This window comes from Sinocyclocheilus anshuiensis, unplaced genomic scaffold, assembly GCF_001515605.1.
Source record: "Sinocyclocheilus anshuiensis isolate Anshui unplaced genomic scaffold, SAMN03320099.WGS_v1.1 scaffold630, whole genome shotgun sequence".
NCBI classification, from domain to species: Eukaryota; Metazoa; Chordata; class Actinopteri; order Cypriniformes; family Cyprinidae; genus Sinocyclocheilus; species Sinocyclocheilus anshuiensis.
In genome coordinates this window covers 136,597-158,843 of record NW_015542353.1, presented here as the reverse complement: position 1 = coordinate 158,843, position 22,247 = coordinate 136,597, and the positions used below count along the sequence as shown (strand labels likewise).

The 22,247-nt window shown below is 37.4% G+C and overlaps 2 protein-coding genes across 6 annotated transcripts in view; both read left to right on the top strand.

The window, feature by feature from the left end:
• The window catches only part of ogdha (oxoglutarate dehydrogenase a), a 35,211-nt gene extending 14,666 nt beyond the window's left edge, over positions 1-20,545 (top strand). For 2 of the 4 annotated variants that reach the window (XM_016490204.1, XM_016490205.1), the window contains exons 5-23: positions 6,865-6,980; positions 9,855-10,009; positions 10,286-10,432; positions 10,528-10,618; positions 10,728-10,907; positions 13,063-13,191; positions 13,284-13,463; positions 13,561-13,713; positions 13,807-13,909; positions 16,528-16,656; positions 16,744-16,894; positions 17,051-17,178; positions 17,276-17,454; positions 17,564-17,635; positions 17,737-17,862; positions 17,977-18,049; positions 18,831-18,994; positions 19,071-19,225; positions 19,312-20,545. In XM_016490204.1, the coding sequence (XP_016345690.1) occupies positions 6,865-6,980; positions 9,855-10,009; positions 10,286-10,432; positions 10,528-10,618; positions 10,728-10,907; positions 13,063-13,191; positions 13,284-13,463; positions 13,561-13,713; positions 13,807-13,909; positions 16,528-16,656; positions 16,744-16,894; positions 17,051-17,178; positions 17,276-17,454; positions 17,564-17,635; positions 17,737-17,862; positions 17,977-18,049; positions 18,831-18,994; positions 19,071-19,225; positions 19,312-19,432 (2,552 nt within the window). In that variant the 3' untranslated portion in view covers positions 19,433-20,545. Of the gene's footprint in view, positions 1-2,276; positions 2,322-3,680; positions 3,732-6,864; positions 6,981-9,854; positions 10,010-10,285; positions 10,433-10,527; positions 10,619-10,727; positions 10,908-13,062; positions 13,192-13,283; positions 13,464-13,560; positions 13,714-13,806; positions 13,910-16,527; positions 16,657-16,743; positions 16,895-17,050; positions 17,179-17,275; positions 17,455-17,563; positions 17,636-17,736; positions 17,863-17,976; positions 18,050-18,830; positions 18,995-19,070; positions 19,226-19,311 lie in introns of all 4 variants that reach the window. The other 2 variants (XM_016490202.1, XM_016490203.1) reach the window with 2 other exon arrangements.
• Positions 20,546-21,269: 724 nt separating this feature from the next.
• The window catches only part of LOC107691558 (peptidyl-prolyl cis-trans isomerase-like), a 4,302-nt gene continuing 3,324 nt past the window's right edge, over positions 21,270-22,247 (top strand). Inside the window, exon 1 of one of the 2 annotated variants that reach the window (XM_016490206.1) lies at positions 21,270-21,421. In XM_016490206.1, coding sequence (XP_016345692.1) covers positions 21,353-21,421 — 69 coding nt within the window. In that variant the 5' untranslated portion in view covers positions 21,270-21,352. The remainder of the gene's footprint in view (positions 21,422-22,247) is intronic. The other variant, XM_016490207.1, reaches the window with a different exon arrangement.

Sequence of the window (22,247 nt, the reverse complement as noted above, 5' to 3'; positions counted from 1 at the left end):
GCACAAGAAGTCTTGGCATCTGATTGGTCCATAAAAGCATTTCAGTCAAGCTAAAACACCTGTTTGCCATATCACTTATTTGTTGCATAGCAACATTCTGTTATTGGCAGTCATTTAGTGAAAGGTTTAATACACTGAATGAATTTGCCTAGTAAGATAACATTTTAATGAAAATGTATGTCCCTAATATATTAATATGTAGTAACCATTTTATAGATGTTTTGGCGAAAGATTAAACTGATACCTGAAGCTGATCTAATGTAAAATGGTGAAAGTGTTTCTTTATCTCTCCTCTCACTGCTAAGCTTTGCCAAGTAGTTTACTAACCCTGATGCCCTAATGCCTCTCAGCTCCTTTATTTCCTTCAGAGACTAATGCATAAACACCTGTGTAACCAACATCTGGGTTATGTTTAACCTGGACACGGTTTTACCATAAAATAGAAATTAAATGTGAATTAAGAAAAACGGGAGGGGACTTCAGAATACCACTGCACGCCATCTAAGATATAATAGAATTAACTCCATTCATCTATATTTATACCTTACTACAATTATAAATTTAATCTGTGCCCAATTTATAAACAGCAAATAAAAACGTTCATGTCAGGCTATAATTTCCTGCCTTAGTATGTTAATGTAGTAAATATTTTAATTAATTGTATTGTTTTTATTCGGCATATTTTGCCACAAAGTGAATGCAAAAAAAAGTCCCTCTAGATCTGATAATTCCCTATAGGTGATTTGTTTAACTAGTTACTCGCATACATAAACTACAACAGTACATTTTTTTAAATAATTCAAAAGAATCCTTTTTTTAATGTGTTGAACCAGTACTTTCAAAACATGTATTAATTTCATAATTTATTTTCACTCGGCAGTGCCTTTTGTGTGTATATTGATGTAGGTATGAGCGTATGTGAGCATTTATTGCTGCACTTGTATAAGAGGACAGCTCATAAAATCATTTGCACTCTGTGCATTGTCACTGTATATAGAGGAACATACATTAAAGGTGTTCTGACATATTTAAAGGGTGCAAATTTCCAAAAACAGTATTTTGTTTGCTTTCTTGAGAAGCAGCATTTTATATCTACTTCATACCCTCTTAGTACATATTTTTCAGGCTCCTTGCCAGGTTTCCCAGCATTTGCACAAACTACACTGTAAAAAATAAATAATAACTCCAAAATTAAAAAAAGAGAGAGAGGACTAAAAGCTAAATTATGACTCTCAAGTGTAAAATCTTTATGGTAAATAAGCATTTTCTTTGAAAGTACAGTGTTTATCCTTTCTGTAGCTAGTCTTGGCTCTGCCTGGCAGTGTGTGGGATTTAATTTCAGCATGATCTTCTCCAGTCATGAAGGCTGTGATTTATCATGGGCCTTGAAACCGTGACGGCTGCAGGAATTGCTTGGTTTGGTGCCTGGTGTGATTCAGTAAAGAAAAGTTGTGTTTTGTCTGGAATCCATATTAAGATGCGTGGTTCACCTCAGTAAGTGACTCTTTAAGCCTCGTGCACACGGGACAATTATCGCGTGCGCTTATCGCCGACGTTTTTCGACGTGTCTTTTGTGTTCATACCCTAGTGATTTTCGCAGGCGATGAGCCGAGTGAACGTGCAAATTCACTCCCTGACATTAGATGGAGCTTAATGAAAAACAGAAATACCCCGGTACACATCGAATCCTATTTGATCTGCAATTCCTCTCCATAACAACTCCCTTTTATCGAGTTTTTTGTAGTCGCTGTCACGTTTGTCGTAAAGCCATTTGTGTTCAGACACCAATGAGACCAGCAGCTCTACATTCATCTTGCCTCGATGCATCTTCTTGGTCTACTTACTTCCTCTTCGTCGTTAGGTATCAATGTGTGCTCGGCAAGACCGTTTTGTGCTTGAGCGCCACCAAGTCGTGTTTTACTGTAACTTCAGCAGCTCCAGGCACGTAAACAAAAGTGCCAATCTCATTGGTCGGACAGTTTTTAACGCGGCGCGTCAAACAAAAAAAACAATTATTTTTAAAATAATTTATGCTTTTACGCCTCGTGTTTTGCACGTCGGTGTGCACACTCACATTGTTTGGCACTTTGTTTAGTCACTTTGTTTAGTTAAACGTCGGCGATAATCGTCCTGGTGTGCACAAGCCTTTAGATATCATTAGTGTAGCTGTGCTGTAGTTTAACGTTTGTTAGTCTCTCTCATTGGGATTATCTTTGTGAGGTTTTGGGAATCACTAACTCCCAGTGGATTTTTCTTCCCTGCTACTGCCTCTCCAGACCTTACACATGTCAAGACACGTCTAAGTGCTCTAACCATCGGAGGTAGGCTTTAATGTCAAAACAGTTCTGTGCCTCTTGCTGTATAGCAATGTTTTAGTAGCTGCAAGTAGTTTTAGCTGCTTTTTTGTGGGCATTTCTGATTTTGGCAGTGCTAGTTAGCTTTGTGGCCACTTCGATTTTATGCATTATATTTTTCCAAAATTTGAAGAGTTCCAAAAAATAAATAAATAAAAAATCTGAAATGTTCTTTGGATTTAAGAATGGCAGCTGTAACTAGTGTTTAAGGATATTCATTCAAACAACTGTCAGAAAATCTAGAATATAGAGACTCTGTGAACCTAAAAATTCTTGAGCACAATCTGAGAACAATGGTGTGTCTTCATTTAGCAGCAAATAGAGGTTTATGGTATATTGTGGTAGCTTTTAGGGTTAAACATATCAAAACACCAAAAATATTCTGTATATTGTCAGATTTTGTTTTGTACTGAAACTGTGTTTTTCAGACATCTTCAGTCATGGTAAAAACTTTGCTTTTTTTTTAGGGCTGTCAACAGAATAAAATAGTCAATTGTGACTAGTTTTGGTAGTTCACTCACTCTTAATCTAATTTCTAACTTACTGATTGTGATTTTAAATTGATTTTTTTTCTCTGTTCATTCAGTTTTAATACATTTAGATTTCCTTGTAAGGAGAAAAAATATCTTTGACACATTCTGGCATACAAAATAACGAATTGTTTTAAATGTAACAGCATTAAGTGAATGTAATTAAATAAAAATAAATAAAAAAATGTACTGTACACTACTGTTCAAATGTTTGGGTTTGGTAAGATTTATTAAATGTTTTTTTAAAGATGTTTCTTCTGCTCACCAAGGCTGCGTTTATTTGATCAAAAATACAGTAAAATTGTGGAATTGTTACAATTTAAAAGAACTGTTTTCTATTTGAATATATTTAAAAATGTAATTTATTGCTGTGATGCAAAGATGAATTTTCAGCATTATTACTCCTGTCTTCAGTGTCACATGATCCTTCAGAAATCATTCAGAAAATGTGCTGCTTAGAAACAATTTATTTTTCAGCATTTTTTTTTTTTTTTTGATGAATAGAAAGTTAAAAAGAACAGCATTTATTATACTGTATATGTATTTACTGTCACTTTTGATCATTTAATGCAGCCTCGCTGAATAAAATTTCTGCTTTGTATTACTTTGAACTAGTGTAGAATTTCAATAGATAAACGCTTGAGCCACTTGTTTTGCTTTTTTTTTTAAATATATATTCCAAAATATTATAGTCATTTCCAATGTAAGACTGCTTAAAGTTCATTAATTGCAATGCTCAGGAGAACTTCACTATTACACATAAATGTACATCTGTATTTTTCACCTTGCTTTACAGAGTCTGAATTTCACTTTGCTGAAATTTCTCAAACCTGTAATTGGGAAAAGGGTAATTCATATGCTCTAAACAGCTGTCCAAATACCAAATAGTAAGAGTGATGTATATTTAATGCCTGTTTTGCATAGAATTGTGTTTAGCAGCAGCATTTAAAATAGCCAAAAAGACAGAGTTCCTGATTTTTCATTGCCTGTGACATAAGTCTGTGTGTTTATGCTGGTGCTGGTGAATGGCTCAGTCTACATGAATACTGTCATACTTCTGTAATGTCCAGAATCCCATACAGCATTATAAGGAGTGTACAGACTTTACATAGACAACTTTTAACAGTGTATTTCTAAATCATACACTACCGCTATACATTACCGCAAACACTAATATCAACTCCTCTCTTTGTAAAAAGTATGTATCAAATTTGTATGAAAGTAGTACAGTAATATGCCACCCTACCAGACAAATGGGTTGAGGGTTTAAAGCAGATATTAGACACTGTTTGTTTGTTCTTGTGGGAATACTTCTAGGTGGAGGAGCATTAGGTTATGCATTATTGTCATTTGTTTGTCAAACTCAACAGTATGTAAACAGTGCTATACAGATTACGTGTCCCTTCCACACACCTGTATCTGTGCCCAACTTTATTTTTTTTAACTGATCAAGTTGGGATATGACTTCTGCGGATATGATTGATAAATTATGTCATTCTGAAAAGGCACTATTCTCTGTGCAACTGCTTTAGAACAATAGTCAAATTAACTGAATTTTGTTTATTTTATTTTATACATTATTTTATACACTGCAAATATTTTCCGTATTGCAATAATTCTTCAGTACATTGTGACAATATTAAAGCCAGAATAATGCATTGTAAATGAATCTTTGGATCTTTAATAGTTTTAGTTAACAATAACAACACTGATCTACTAGTAAGCTTCAATAATTAGTCTGGTTTAGTCTCCAGCCTTTAAGATTAAAACAACCCAGAATATTCCTAATGAGCTTTAAAAGACCATAGTCATAAAAGATGCTGTTCAAAGAAAGTAGGACACACATATTTAAAAAAAAAAGATTATTGTGATGAGATGTGGACATTGTGTTTGTAATGAAGAATGCTTCTGCTCAAGGTCTGGCTTTTTTGGGGAGGTTATTTTGATGTGGAGTGCATTTTGGTGGCTTTGCTGTCCTCTAGCTTCAGATAAGGTGAAGAGAAGCTTTATGTGGCGGTTAATAAAGTCTATGTACAGTATTTAGTTTGGATGCTTTTGTAATATTCCTAAAACACACACACACCCACCCTCTATATCCAACTTCTTTATTCCCACATGTGCACACACGCATATACACACTAAAAACAAGTTCATACTCTCTCCCTATGCTCAGCCGCCCCCCCTTCTCTCTCTCGCTCATTAGTGCTCTCATTAACACACTCTGATCTACTATAGGTTACTCTCTCTCTTTAACATACCCGCTCATATGCCTTGAGGTGCATGGCTGCCTCTTTTTGCACTCCTTGCTGAACAACCAAAATGATCAACACCGACAGGTCTGTTTCTGTGTGTGCTGACCTGTCAGTATCTCTGTACAGCATAATGCATGGCATGTTGTTGTAAGTACTGAATGAGCAGCGGTAAATACTAATTTTTCATCCATTAATGAAATTAACTTGCATTGCCCAAAGATACTAAGCATTTCAGAGAAACTGTAGGCGTTTTAATACTCAAAGACTAGAGTTCTGCCAGGCTTTTAACCCGCATGTTGTGAAGTTAGAATTAGTAGTGCTGCTGTGAATCATAAAGAAACCGTCTGAATCTTGTGTTCAATGCTTTGGAAGTGTGAATATGTGCGATTCAAAGGTGAATCTCACAAAGAAATGTCCAGCTCATGTTTCAGCCCCAATACAGTGAATAAATGTCATCCTTTATGGACACATTTCATTAAAAAAATTTAAATCATAAACTAAAGATTTTCATTTGCATTTTTTATTATTAAATTTCTTTATTTGTTATTAAAATATATTATGTTTTGTAAATATTTAGTAAGCCTTTTTTTTTAATCATCTCTGTAAGGATATTGGGGCCCTATGAAATCCATTTTATTTTTAAATAAAAATGTTACTAATCAAAAAGCATGAAATCATGAGACACATACTAGTTCATATCGCTACATGATTAATTGTACAGCCCTACTTTTGTTTTATTCATCCAAAATTTGCCGAATTCAGTGAGATTCTGCAATAATACTGTCAGTTGCATGACTGGATTCTGTGATTTTTGTTTGCATTTTCCACAATGAGGCCTAGAATAGATAATCATTAAATTCTCAATACAGATGTTGATGTTTATTTATACTAGTGTTATAAGAATGCACTTTGTCAAAATATATGTACTTTAGTGTATACAGTATAACTGTATATAAAATAGTATCATCTTTCAGTTTTTGGCTTGAGCTGCTGAATTAATAATGATAATAATAAACAAATATAATGGTCTCATTATACTACTGAATGAGCTCTTCACTGTTCAATACATTAATTGCAGCTCACAATCCAAAGCTGCTTGTTGACATTAAATTCAGGGTGCATTTAATGAAACAATTATACTAGCGTTATTAACACCAATATTATATGATCGTGCTGTTAACCCACTTTTCTTTTCTTTTGTTTTTTTATTTGAACCCCCAAATGCCTCACACCCCAACTCTCATTAATTTTCAAACCACCTTTCTTTTGTCTTCATTTTCCCTCTCTCATTCTTTCTCCTTTTCCATCCATTTACTAACCATTTCATACTTCATGTTCTTTTTATATATTGTCCGCTTTGCTGTTAACATTATTTAACATTTATCATGCTATTTGCTGGTGCTTTTTGTTATGTCCACCTTGTTTCTGGTTATGCATGGCATCCTCACGTTTACTCCATTCATCGTCACTAACTCACACATGCTTGTTTTTTTCTCTCTCTCTGCCTGTCTGTCGTTTTTTCTTGTTTCTTGTTTTTATCATTTATATCTACCCCTTCCCTCTCTGGATTGTCTTTTCACTTTGTTACTTTAATTTCTCCTCCACCCCCTGGCATCCATGCTGGCCTTCTTTTGTGTTTCTTCTCTTTTCTGTTGACCCTGACCCCTCCCTCTCCACCTGCCCTTCTTCTCTGGGTTGGGTTGGACGTGTTGTGTGTTTGGCTGTCAGGTTTCTATGGGCTGGAAGAGTCTGATCTGGATAAAGTGTTCCGCTTGCCCACCACCACCTTTATCGGGGGCAATGAGAGCGCTTTGCCCCTCAGGGAGATCATCCGCCGCTTGGAGGTGAGTGAGGACACAAGGATTATTTCAGCCTCAGGTCTGTGTGAATGTTTCTGTCACACAGGAAGACTACCATAATGCAGTGGTTCTCAAAAAGGGGCCTGGAGCCCACTAGGGGGCCCCAGCAAACTACTGGGGGGGGGCCTCAAGATTTTAAATAAGGAGAAAACAATTAAAAAGATACTTCCTCTTTTTTTTAAATACGTCCTGCAGTTTAGCAACAGTTAGGGCTGTCAAAATGGCTGAAAAACTAAATTCTAAATTTTGTACTTAAATATTATCAAAATTCGAATAGTTCTGTGTGAATGGCTTGGTTTCAGTTTTGACATAAACAAGATCTTCCCCGCATTGATGTTCTCTTGATGTTCTCTTTTCCCGCAATATTTGTAATTAACAACGCAGCAGCGCCGCATCTAGTGGCTTCAACTGGATAGGCTAACAAAAACATTCAAATGTAATGACACTTACATCGTCATCGCATCTCGTGCGCAACTGATAAGGCTGCCTCCTTAACGCACACCTTTTTGCATTCGAATGTGGTTTTTTATTTTAAATTCGACGAATATTTGAAATTCAAATTTTTTTTGACAGCCCAAGCAACAGTATACTGCATTTTATGAAAATTACTGATTTAACTGATTTGAATGTTAAGATTGGGTTTTTAGGGAAAGCATTGGAATGTGCGCTAAATGGAATGCGGCACAATAATAGTTTTACTATTAATAGAGATCTTCTGGATTGCAAATAGTGAAAATGCATCATAACTCGGGGTGTAACAGTACACATATTATTCGTACCGAAAACGTTCGGCGCGACATATCACCATATACTAACACCTCAGTTCTGATGTGAGCGTGATCACCCCTTCATCTTTATTACTACTTTTAACGCAAAATATACATGAATGAACATCTCACCCCTCATGTAATCGCTCAATCAGTGTTTTCAACCACGGAAAGGCGTCATTAAAACAGCTTGTAAACAAAATGTCATGTAGCATTTCATTTACCTCAGGCAAGTCATCAGTGTCTACAGCTTGTTATTTGTTAGAGAAATTAAGTCTAGAGAAGAGCACTCTGCTAAATATTAGACTATACTTCATTATATTTACTTTACCTGTTAGTGATGTCTTAATTATTTAATGTATATGTTTAAATAAATATTTTATGAAACAAGTTGACTCTGTAAATTATTATATTTCAACAACAAATAGAAATTGTATAATTTAGACGTTAATTTAAAAACAATGTCCATGTTTATTACTATATTATAGTAATTATTATAGTTAAAAATAAATATTATTATAGTTATAAATAAATAGTAATTGAATTTATGTTTGGGCTCTGTTGTTAAAGCTGCAGTCCGTAACTTTTGGCGCTCTAGTGGTTAATAAACAGAACTGCGTGCGTCTTGCGGAAGAACATTGTAGCTGGAGCTACTTCTCTCTGTTTATGTCTATGACGAATCACGCAGGTACTGGGCTACTCCGCAGCGGTACCTACCCGAACCAGTCTAAATAGTCCGAATATAAACACTTATTATAGGTGTACCGTAGTGATTCAGGACAAGCCAAAAACACGGTTTGGAAAATGGATTCATGGTGTACTCGCTTATTATATACATTTTGTAAATTTTGAACACAAACAAGTTACGGACTGCAGCTTTAATTGTAACGTAATAGTAAAGAAAGGGTTCCCTATAGTTTAGAGCAGAAGCTGAGGTAGATTTTTATCCCTTAGAAAATTAATTATAATTGAATTTATTTAAAGGAAAAGCAATTTGTTCAGTAAACCATTGTTAAATTAAAAAAAAGCAATTTATGTTTAGTTTTTTTCATCCTGCTGTACCAAAACCATACTGAACCGTGACGTCAAAGCCGAGGTACGTACAGAACCATCATGTTTGTGTTCCGTTACACCCCTAATCATACCTGAATATTTCAATATTATTGAATGTAGAAACGGATGGCGAGATCTTTATGTATATAAATATTAAATATAATTAATAATTTTGTATTTTCTTAATTTCTGCAGTACCGAAAGCAGAACCGATAACATCCGAGCTTATTGATACTACGGTCTTTCATACTTTGGCCCTGGGGCCCATTTAATACTGGGTTTTGGTACCCATCCATAGGGCCTTCCAATATTGTTGTGATCAGTGGGTGGTTTTGTAGTCAAAAAGGCATTGTGCAATAAATCTCATCTTTGTTGTTTATGTTTTAATTCAGGTGATTGTCTTAACCAGCCATGGCTGCGTTTACCAAAATCATTGTAAGCCTAAGTTGATCTTAGCTCCATTGGTGGCAATGGGTCTACGATATATTTAAGCTTACGATGCTTATAGGAAACACAGCCCATGACAGTATCATTTGCATTATTTATTATGTTAGGTAGTATTGATCCAAAGTCTGTAGCCACATAGCTTCACCATAAATATTAAATGCAGTTGGCCCAAAACTTTTTTACTGCTACACAAAATAGACACTCTTGTACACCTCTGTGATGCTTAAAAAATGACTTGAGTGATGTTTGAATGTCATTGCATTACATAATAAAACATCAACCCAGCTTTTTTTCCTCAGAACCAACTTCATGTTTCTGAGCCTTTTTTTCCACAATTGAATTTATGAGTCAGTTCTCCTCAAGTTCACACATGTCCTTTCAGAGCAACCACTGACGTACTTCTTCACATTAATTATGAACACGGTTCACTCATTTTTGACAACGTTTCACATTACTGTTTTATTATTTGAAGAGTTTAATGAATTGAAGCATGACAAAAGTCTTTTGGTTAAATGGTAGGGTACTGTTCTGGGTGTGATTTTTGTTACTTCATGCAGTATTTTCTTGGTTGCTGAAATGTTGTGTTTCTTAGATGGCGTATTGCCAGCATATAGGGGTTGAGTTCATGTTCATCAATGACCTGGACCAGTGTCAGTGGATCAGACAGAAGTTTGAGAGGCCTGGAGTCATGCAGTTCAGTCTGGAGGAGAAGAGAACACTGCTGGCTCGCATGGTCCGCTCCACCAGGTACACACACACAAAGGCCAAATGCGAGAGTACACATAGGAATACATGCATTAAACCTTTTCTTACAAATTCTGAACATTTGTGTCTGTCCGAACAGGCACATTACCAGCCGTTTGTCCAAATTAAAGTCTATTTCACACTGTACATTTGCCTTTTTATGACTGTTGTAATGCATTTCCCAACACTGGATGTGTATAAATGGATATTTTGTTCTTGAAACCCAGGTTTTACGGTTTTTCCTGCAGCTCTGTAATATATGTGTGCTGATTTCTGCAGGTTTGAGGAGTTCCTGCAGAGGAAATGGTCATCTGAGAAGCGATTTGGGCTGGAGGGCTGTGAGAGTTTGATCCCTGCGCTCAAAACCATTATTGATAAATCCAGCGAGAAAGGAGTAGACACGGTCATCATGGGAATGCCTCACAGGTAGAAGAGGAGATTCAAATGTGGAAACCTGACATTACAGTGACGTATGTGGCATTACGATGATTCTTGGTATCTCTTTCTGTCTGTCTCTATAGAGGGCGTCTGAACGTGCTTGCCAATGTGATCCGTAAGGAGCTGGAGCAAATTTTCTGTCAGTTTGACTCTAAACTAGAATCTGCCGATGAGGTCAGTGAAGTTTTGTGTCTTGTGCACTGTTTTGGGTGCTTGTGATCTTACTCATCAGAACAAACATAAGAACCACTACAGCTGATGAAATATGTCTGTACCTCTACAGGGTTCAGGAGATGTCAAGTACCACTTGGGCATGTACCACAGGAGGATAAATCGTGTGACTGACAGGAATATTACTTTGTCATTGGTGGCCAACCCTTCCCATCTGGAAGCGGTGAACCCGGTGGTGCAGGGCAAGACTAAAGCAGAGCAGTTCTACTGCGGAGACACAGATGGCAATCGGGTGAGACATAAAGAGCATCAATCTAGGGCTGGGTTGACATTATTATTATACACATTACCATTCAAAAGTTTGGGGTTTTTAAGATTTTGTTTTTTTTTTTTGAAAGTCTCTTCTGCTCATAAAAAAGCTGCATTTATTTGATCAAGAATACAGTAAATATTGTAGTATTTTAACAGTAAAATTTTTAAATATTATTACAATTTGCAATAATGTTTTGTATTTTAATATATATTTATCATTTATTTCTTTGATGGCAAATTTTCAGTATCATTTCTCCAGTCAAATGATCCTTCAGAAATCATTCTAATATGCTGATTGCTCAAGAAACATTTATTTATTGTTGTTATTATCAATTGTGCTGCTTAATATTTTTTTTGTTGAAACCATGATACTTTTTTTCAGAATTCTTTAGTGAACATCATTTATTTTCAAATATAAATCTTTTGTAGCATTATGAATGTCTTCACTGTCACTTTCGATCAATTTAATGCATCACTGCTAGTGGTTAAACGGATCGTAGTTGATCCGTGATCCGTATGGACCAAGCCCCACGGTTCGGCACGCATGTGATCCGCAGATTAATTGCAAAATTTAACCATAATAGATAACATAATAGAGTATAAGTTTATCATTTGTTCGTATTTACACAAGCAAGCAAATTTTAAACAATTCCAGAAAGAAAAGGCGAAAGGGAACTCGATTCGTTACTCGTGCGCTGTTCTCTACGCGCATAGCCGCACACACATGAAGCGCGCACACGCGAGAAAGAAATTGGATGTGAAGTGTATCATTATATCGGATCTGTGCATCAGGTCTTAAAGGGACAGCGGCATATAAATACTGCTGCTGTCATTAATGATCATCAAACAACAAAACAGCTGTGATAAAAATCTATATTTAATTTATACAGTGAACACTATGCAGTGTTATTTTCCCTAATTATTACATTTCTGTATTTGAATACTACCAACCTTATTTAATTTGTAACATATTCTGTTGAATTTATCTATGCTTGTAATTTGTGTATTTGTTCTTATTTTTACTGGCTGTCTTCTTGTCTCTTTAATCATGTTTAAACTTTCTTAGTTAATCTAGTAGTATTTGCTGTGGTATCAAAGAAGTACTTCAACTTTGATCCGAATCTTGAGATTTGTGATCCGTTGAACCACTAATCACTGCTGAATAAAACAATTGATTTCAAGAAAAAAAATCACTGACCCCAAACCTTTTAATGGTATCATTTTCCTCACAATGTTGCATTAATACTTTGGTCCGTGTATTGAAATAGGTTTCATTCATATAGTGTTCTACAGTTAAGTTAATGAAGCAGGTTGTCTAAATAAGCTTTACAAATAATCTTTTTCATCTAACACTCACTTAAAATTAATCTTTAAATACACTAAAATGTATAATACTAATAGCATACTTGTAACTTTGTGATTAGCAATTTTTCATACTATACATTATGAAGCTGCCTAAATTTACTTGTAGCATTTAAAGGGTCATGAAACCCCAGACTACTTTTTCTGAGATTTTAGCAGAGGTGTTTGTGTTAGACATCATAGAAGACAATATTAGCATCCGATAATTTTAACTGTTGGAGAAAACTGGTTAATTTTAAGCTTTTTTGCACTATTTTCATCTTCCGGGTTTAAAATCTACATTGTGTTGACGTCACAATTTGTGACGAGGCAATGGACTATAGTACATCGATGACACGTCGGTGTCTATTAAATTATTCATGAGACTGCGTGTTCTTATCCAATGAGAAGACGCTTTGCTTAATTATTCACAACAGCATGTGTTGATTTGCTATGATTTGCTACGTTTCAGACTGAGACCGCGTTCATTAACTGAGAGAAACATTCATGGATAGAAGAAGAGTGTTTTTGCTTTGTAATAAGAGTTTCCTTATGGACTTAATGATTTATTGATTTAATAATATAATTTAATAATGATTTCTTAGTCATAACATGACCAGTGACATTTGCTTATAAATGTTTGTGAGAATTTAATATGGTGCACCCCTAGTACCTTTAAGATGCATTTTAAATGGCTCCGTTATAATGAACTCAGAACCTGTTTTTAATTATATACCCCTCGTAGAACCAACAGCTTTTAAATGTTCTTGTGTGTGTGTGTGTTTTTGTTTCAGGTGATGTCCATTCTGCTCCATGGTGACGCTGCATTTGCAGGTCAGGGCATCGTCTATGAAACCTTCCATCTGAGTGATCTGCCCTCCTACACCACACATGGCACTGTGCATGTGGTGGCCAACAACCAGGTACACGTGCACAAACGAACCCATGTGTAACAGTACATGGTAACACACCCAATCAGACGTCCTCTTAATACCCCTCTGCATTTCTTTCTCAGATCGGTTTCACCACAGATCCTCGTATGGCACGCTCTTCTCCGTATCCTACTGATGTTGCCCGTGTGGTCAATGCCCCCATATTTCACGTCAACGCAGATGATCCTGAAGCTGTAATGTATGTGTGCACCGTGGCCGCAGAGTGGAGAGCCACCTTCCACAAAGATGTGGTGGTGGACCTGGTGAGTGGTGGTGTTTTGTGTCTTTTATAAACACTTTATTCTTACTTAATTGTTGTAGTTCATGACATTAGTCAGGCATATGACATCTTTCCTTTAGGTTTGTTACCGTCGTAATGGCCACAACGAGATGGATGAGCCGATGTTCACCCAGCCGCTGATGTACAAACAGATCAAGAAGCAGAAAGGAGTGCTGCAGAAATATGCTGAGAAGCTCATTGCCGAAGGCGCTGTCTCACGACAGGAGTATGAGGTCAGACGGTCCTGCCCAGAGCCAATCAGCTGCCTCTTATCTTCAGCTAGTCTTTCTGAAAGGTTTTCATCTGTTTCTTGACTCTGTCCACAGGAAGAGATTTCTAAGTATGACAAAATCTGTGAAGAAGCTCATGCTCGCTCAAAGGATGAGAAGATCCTCCACATCAAGCACTGGCTGGACTCCCCCTGGCCAGGTGTGTGTGAACATGGATATTATTGAATTACATCCTTGAATTATGACCAAATTTGTTGAAGAAATACTGTCAGACTCAGAAGGTACGTCCACAGGATTCTTCATTGAATATTTCATAAATGGCCTTAATGTTGCAATGAAATGGAACTAGTAACTAGAGATGCACCGATTGTAATTTTCTTGGCCATTTCCTACCTGCTGATAACGATTTGCGCCAATCCCGATTTTCTTTCTAAGAACTAGTTGACAGCATATACTTTTTTCTAAATTTTATTTTCAAAATTTTTTTTTTTTTTTAAACATTACAATTTCCCCAAACTGCACAAAGTTACAGGATGTTCTCTCAATTAAACAACTCTCAAAATAAAGTGCTCTGTGTCTGCCCTGTGAAAGAGGAAAAAATAACAATTCGGTGAAAATTAGTTGCTGTATGTAACAAAACGGATGTATTTTCCTCTGTTTACAAATGGGCAGTTTTTTGCTAACCTTATTAAATGCGTGTCATCTTTCATGTCAAATTCTTAAATTTGATCAATTCATTCAGAAATAACTAGAGTTTCTACCATTCAAATGAAATTATCTTTCCACTGTCTTTCCACTGTAGGAAACACAGGAGCTGCATCTGAAGTAGCATTAGATGTGTTTACACAGACAGTTTAATGAAGCTGAGATAAATGCATTTACAGTACACTGCAATATTGCAAAAGCGTAATTAATATTATAAGATTTATGTTTTAAATAATTTTTGCACATACAAATAAGAAATGTTGGGAAAAATGCAATGATACTTTTAAATGTGAAACCAAGTCACCAGTAGGGGGCATCAAATGACCGTTTTAATGAGTCAATCATTTAGTCATTCATTCAAACAATTCGTTCAAATCGCTGATTCATTCAGAGACCAGGCAAGTGACTGGCCATTTCTCAATATGCGTTCTTATGCGATCTTGCGTCCTTGTGTTCTCACTCTACGTCATCATTAACCGTCGATGTTCAATTCCAATACTCGAGAACGCAAGAACAGAGGACACATGAAAGTGCCTGGATGTGTTCTTGATATCGAGGATGCATCGAATGCAGACTTGAGATAATCGAACCGTTAGAAATCCCAGAAGACGCTGCGGGCGAACGACGTACGGAAGCCTGTAAGCTTTAAACTTCTCGTTCTCGCTTAAGAGATACCCGCTGCAAGCATGCAAATACGTGAAGGCTCGTGAATGTAAACATTTGTCGTTTTGTTTTGCATAATTTTAATAAAGTGAGAAAGCCTGTCATACTTTTTATTGGCATGTTAAAAAGAATATGGAACATTATACATAGGTAGCCTAATCATTTTCACAAATACATGCGGTAAAAAACTATAAAATAATATGAAAATATTGTCTATAGTAAAATTAAATGTTTTAAAAGCGTTATGGCATTTGTTTGTGATGTTATTGTGCATTGCATGCTGCTGTCTCGCTCCTTATAACCTGCTGCCTCTGTCAATTGAACAGCAAGAACACAGTGCATCTCAATTCTCACAAAGACGGATTCTGTGTTCTCACGTCCTTCCGAGTTCGTTCTTTCAATGAAAAAAACGAACGTTTTTGTGTTCTCGTCTCCACGAGAACACAAGTCCGTTCTTTGCGTTCTTGGAATTGAGAAACAGCCACTGTCTTATGAATGGGTCACTGAATCATTGACTCACTCAATTCATTTCAAAAACGTGGATTCATTCAGTAACAAAACACTGCTGTGGTGCTCGGAGACACAGCAGTTCTGCTGTGGCTTTGATTAAGAACTATTTTTGTCAGCACAATTGAGCAAAAACTGTCAATATTGTTTCCCTGAAAGTCCAGTATAAGTCACTTAATATTGAATTTTATTTTTTTGAACTAGTGTTGTATAAAATCAATGTCACATTACAGTCGTGCTGATATTTGGGAAAACATCTTGGTTGTGTGATGTTGCATACCTCGTAACAGTAACAGATTTTTTCTTCCATACTGTGATGTACATCTGAAGTAAATGGATTATTGAAAAAGAATAAAAGTAGGACAGAAACTTCTGTTCATCAGTTGTTGATTGGATTTTAAAGGGGTCATATGATGCGATTTCAATTTTTCCTTTCCCGATGAGCTTTGTAAAAATCAACGCGTTTCAGAAAGGCAGGGCATAGTGGAGAAACAGTAATGTACAGTATGTGGAAAATAATGTGTTTTTTGAACCTTAAACCGCATAAACACATTTCATTACACCAAATACACAAAATAATGTTCTTTTTAGCAACATCATATGACCCCTTTAAGATGTAGGCATTGCACTCAAAAGTGGAGACATGACCTTGAACTTAACAGGGGGGGATTTTATTTATCTGTTATTTTTATTAAACTGGGAAAATGCTTCTCTCTAAACTTTGTTGGAAATAATGTCTTTCTTTAAATGTTTTGTTCCAGTTGTATCTTCCGGTGACCATCATAAGTGGGTGGTTCAGAATGAGTTGCAATATGTGCCAGACTTAATGCTGTGAAGTCAAAACATTTGACTAAGCAAGACTAATTAAAAAATGTACAGCATTTTGCTGCTGCGTCATGTGTTTCTAGATCTTACAGCACAGTCGTTGTGCTTGGTGTGCAGGTTTTTTCACTCTGGATGGTCAGCCCAAGAGTATGAGCTGCCCATCCACCGGTCTGCCAGAGGAGGAGCTGACCCACATCGGACAAGTGGCGTCATCAGTACCCGTGGAGGACTTCACAATTCATGGAGGTGCGCTAGACCTAAAAAATAGTACATAAATATGCACACATTTCATGCATTCTTTTACTATAATACTTGTCTTCCCTTCACGTACAGGTCTGATTCGTATTCTGAAGGGCCGTGGTGACATGATCAAGAACAGGACAGTGGACTGGGCCCTGGGAGAGTACATGGCCTTTGGCTCTCTACTCAAGGAGGGCATCCATGTGCGTCTCAGTGGCCAAGATGTGGAAAGAGGAACCTTCAGGTATAAACGATAACATTGAACATTTGAACCAAATAACAAAATAATCATCATGTAGTTATGAATCTAAATCTAGTTGGGTAGTAACATCTACACACTTCTGTTTCATAGACCATTTTTGTTAAGAGGTCACTGACCAGTTGTTTGTTCCATTTGCAGTCACCGTCACCATGTTCTCCATGATCAGAACGTAGACAAGAGGATCTGCATTCCCATGAACCACGTATCCCCTAACCAAGCCCCGTACACCGTCTGCAACAGCTCTCTGTCTGAGTACGGAGTACTAGGTATTCAGACGCTCGCAGTACTTGTTAAAATGATCTGAAAGGTAGAGGACTCTCAAGGAAACTCATGTTTTCTTTCATTCTGTGTGGCTTTCTTTAGGTTTTGAGTTGGGCTTTGCTATGGCCAGTCCCGATGCTTTGGTTCTGTGGGAGGCCCAGTTTGGAGACTTCCATAACACAGCTCAGTGTATAATAGACCAGTTCATCTGCCCTGGCCAAGCTAAATGGGTCCGCCAGAACGGCATTGTCTTACTGCTGCCACATGGCATGGAGGGCATGGTAAGGCTATTATTACCCACAATTCATACCACTTTTCTCTCTCTACTGCACTCATCCTTGTGAGCTGGCTGTAGATGAGTTGATTTGGTTTTATTTTGTTCTTTCACAGGGTCCCGAGCACTCTTCTGCCCGTCCAGAGCGCTTCCTGCAGATGTGCAATGATGACCCTGACTTTAACCCTGTAAGACTGTCTTCTAACGTCTCTAAATGTTAATACTGTCTTGATATTAACAAAGATTTCATAGTCTGAATATATCAATACGACTGTTATTTTGGCTGCAGAAAGTCACTGATGACTTTGAGGTGCGTCAGCTGTATGACTGCAACTGGATTGTCGTAAACTGTTCAAATCCCGCCAGCTATTTCCATGTAATAAGGAGGCAGATCCTACTTCCCTTCAGAAAACCTGTGAGTTCAGCTGTCTGAGAGCATCTGGATGTTCATTGATTCATTAAATGCATTACTGGTACTTAAAAGAACAATTAGAATTTTTAATTCATTTATTCATTTTCTTGTTTTTAGCTTATTGTCTTCACCCCCAAATCTCTGCTGCGTCACCCGGAGGCCAAGTCTAACTTTGACCAGATGCTACCAGGTCAGAAACGGTTTGTTTCTTGCTGTTTTAAAGGGAATTTATTAAACAACTGTACCACTTTAAAACACTATATTGCTGGGATAGCACTGTGGCATCAGCATGGCTATTTAAAAAAAATCAATTATAAGACTTCAAACATCATGTCAACATTACATGAGGGTTTTAAAGCTGCAGGCTTTGGGAGAATGTGAAACAAATTTAAAATAAGAAATGCAAGAGCTTTGGAAATCAACTCTGTGATGAAAGTGTGATTGTATGAGCTAAATGGGAAATCTGATAGATGGGTTGATTTAAATTTAAAAAACGGCAAATCTGAAGAAAAGCTTTTAGTAGTGGTTGACCACTATAGATTTTTTTTTTTTTTTTATGTCTGATGTTGATATCTTAGAGAGCAGGGTTGCTAATGGCCAACAGAAAGGTGGTATAAATTATATCATACTATTAAATGATAGTAAATAACACCGTGCTTAATTTCTGCAATTAAATGTATTTATTTTAAATAATATTTAAAAATAAATAAATTTAAATATATTATTATTAGTTTAATTTTTTAAAAATTACCTGTAAAATTAGATTTATACTTTTGGTTTTATAATTCTATTAGAGTATCTTTCATAAGAAGTTAAAACAGATAAATAAAAAGGAAGTAAATAATGTAACCAACAGTACACTGAAAAGTCTTAAGTTTGTGTGCACTGGGAATTATATTGTATGAAATAAATACCAGTTAACACTAATTCAACATGCAAATAAACAATACTATCTGTGTGTATCTCTCCAGGCACTCATTTCCAGCGTGTGATCCCAGATGATGGACCGGTAACTCAAAGCCCCTCAGAGGTCAAGCGCATCGTCTTCTGTACAGGAAAGGTCTATTACGAGCTCACACGTGAACGCAAAACACGCAACATGGAGGACTCTGTGGCCATCACTCGCATTGAGCAGGTATCACCGTCTTCAGTAGAACATCAGCAATGCTTTCTTGTGTGATGATCTGATTCTCCCTCTCGCTCCTCCCCAGCTCTCTCCTTTTCCGTTTGACCTGGTGAAGGCTGAGACTGAGAAATATCCCAATGCTGACCTGGTCTGGTGTCAAGAGGAGCATAAGAACCAGGGATACTACGACTACGTAAAGCCCCGCATGCGCACCACCATCGACCGTGCCAAGCCTGTCTGGTAAACTCTCGTCTTCTCCTGTAGAGCCGTGACACTCCAGGTGCTCTGTATTTTGACCAGTCCTCACCCTGTCCTTCTGTGTGCAGGTATGCCGGCCGTGAGCCTGCCGCCGCCCCGGCCACAGGAAACAAGAACACCCATCTTCTGGAGCTGAAGCGTTTCCTCGACACTGCCTTCAACCTGGACGCCTTCAAAGACCACGTCTAAACCTGTCCTTCAGTCCACAAAGAAAACGATAACTCACAAACACCCCATTCACCCAGCAACCAAATACACTAAGAATAGCGATACAGTTTATCCAATGTGTTCAGGTTTGCAAAACACACTCTCTGTCCTAGACTCACTCACTCTCCTGCATGAATTCACTATTTTTTTTGTTAATATTGTTCATTTCAAGCCTTCGTCACCATTGTTGCCCAGTTCAACAACACCAAATGATGATAAACCGCAGGAAATTCAGATTCTCTTGGTTAAGTATGACAGCACAAATGTTGATTTGAATAGACCTAATGTATTTTCAACCAAAGCACAGCTCCAGTCCTGTTACAGATGCAGCGATCACGTCTGTTGCCTCCAAACTCTCGATTAAGAGATTTTTCCTTAAACTTTCAAAAGTAGGGTTGTTGGTATCCACACTCTCAACGGCTATATGGCTTTAATTTGTATGTTTGTTTTCTCTTTTGTTTTTCTTCATTGATAATTGTGGGCTAAGTTCAGAATAAGAGAGAATTTTGGCACATACATTTGCCTGGATAGTGGGCTGGATTGTAAAGTAAGTGGTAAAAATGACACTTTATCTGTACCTTTGCACTGTTTTCTGGTAAGAAGAAAAAACTGTTGGTTCTCTGAAGTGGATGTTGCAGTTGTATGATTGTATTTGTAAAAATGGCTTCGTATTCAGAGGAGGAAAGGCTTGGCGTTAAAATCAGGACTGTGGAAATTTTTTGTGGCACCTTTACATGTATGTGCCTCTGTTCTGGTTCCAAATCATTGTCTGTCGATGGCATTGTATAGTCTGTACGCTCTGCTAATCATTGATGCAGCCTGGTGCAGATAAACCCCCTTCAGAACTCCAGTCCTCCTTTGCCATCTGATAACGTGTGCCATACAGCCCAACCCAGCAGCAGGAACATTTAATATGGCAAGCAAGACAGAATTACACCTGTTTGTGGTCGCTCTTTTAGATAGAAACCAATGACATCCTTTTGGCTTTTTCAAAGAGAGAGAGCAAATGATTTTATTTATTTTGGTTTTTGGAGGAATCAGATTCTGTCCTCGTAACGGTTTAGCTTCATACAATAAACTCATTATCTTCTCAAATGTTGGAAGTTGTTCATTTATTAGTTTAAGAAGCTGCATTGTCTGATTATGCAAAATGGCATGCGATTTTTGAGGACACAGCCTGTGCTAGTAGGGTACATCTTGCAAACAAAGTGATTTTAAATTAAGTTATATTCAAATAACCTAACTTGATTAAAATGCATAGGTTTAATCAACATGTAAACCTTTATTGCATTGCACCATTTAATTATTTTGACGTTCTATTTTATTGAAAAAGTTATTGAAAATTCTGCAATCACAAATGTATGCAAATGAAAAAATGTCTTACAGCAGAACATTTCGTGGGAACTATAACATCTTATATGAGGAGCCTTTAAATATTGTGTGGAACAGTTAGGGCCTTAAAAAAAAAAGTTTGAGCACTGAACTAGATCCTTTTCACTGAATGCATGAAGTGCAGACCAAGCAATGAGATATTTTTTGCATTTCAGTACTAAAATCAATTACTAACATGTGTACTCGGATAAAATAACACTCAATCTCAAATAGGAGATGCTCTTACAGGCCACATATCCTTAGTATTCCTTTTAAAGTATCACAAGCCGCCTTCTCTCCGCGTTTCCTAAAAGCGCGTGTCGCGGCCACATTCTGAATGCAGCTCTTTCATTGGTTCACGTTTGTGTCACTCAAAGCATCGAAACGCTCTTATTGGACAGATGCGGCTTCATGAAGTCCCTCTCCGGTAATTATATAGTTTGGCGGCCTGGCCTTCATCCGGTCTTTCCTCCGTTCCAAGGCAGCCACGCGCTTCGGCCCAGCATCAGCTAAACCTAAAAAACTAAAGCCATGGCAAGGCCCAGAGTTTTCTTCGACATCACCGCCAACGGCAATCCAGTTGGAAGAGTGATAATGGAGGTAAAACATTTTTTATTTTTTTTAACCTTTTTCTTATTGCAAGAAAAGACCAATTTTCCACTCTCTGGAGTGCGAGTTTGTGCGCGCCTTTGTAATAACACTTGCAAACGCCTTTCTTCTTTGCGCTATGTGTGCTGCACAACTTCTTTGCATTTCTGCTAACGGTAGACCAATCCTGTCATTGCGTTACGCTTAACCTGGTTGTGCAATTAACTGGCAAACCAAAGTAACGTTAGGACCTTTAACCGAACCGTGTTACGCTCCCGGCCCAAACAACAATTCCGTAGCTATTTAAGCCCGCGTGCAGTTTGTGGCGTTGTGAAGTGTTGGGAGTCTGACAGGACGGTTTCAATACTAGTTTATCGATAATAAGACCATATATTATTGTTCATTTCCGTGGCGTTGAGTTGTTTATTTGCATAAAACTGCTGTTATTTCGGTGTTAGCAAAAGATGCTCCGCAAGTGAAGCTGTAATAAGCAGCTCGCGTCGCACTAGGCCGCGTTAACTGGTGCTTCACCTAAAGCATTAAAGAGTCTTGCCAACAAAGTGTACTGGCAGAATCTGTTTCTCATACGAAGAGTATCAGAACAAAGACTGGGAGGTTGGTTTGGGAAGGGCTATGCAGAAACATGTCCTGCAGGAATGGGCCGGCCCGCTGCTCCTTTGTTTAACCCGGATGCCCTGAAGGCGACTTTATTTTGCTCAGGCCAAACTTCAGATTCACGCTCCACTGAGACGCAAGCGATCGCGACAGAAACGGTTCGGGGTTTTAATGTTTGGTTATTAAAAGTCGCACATTGCCAGTCCCAGGGAAGCACATCTCG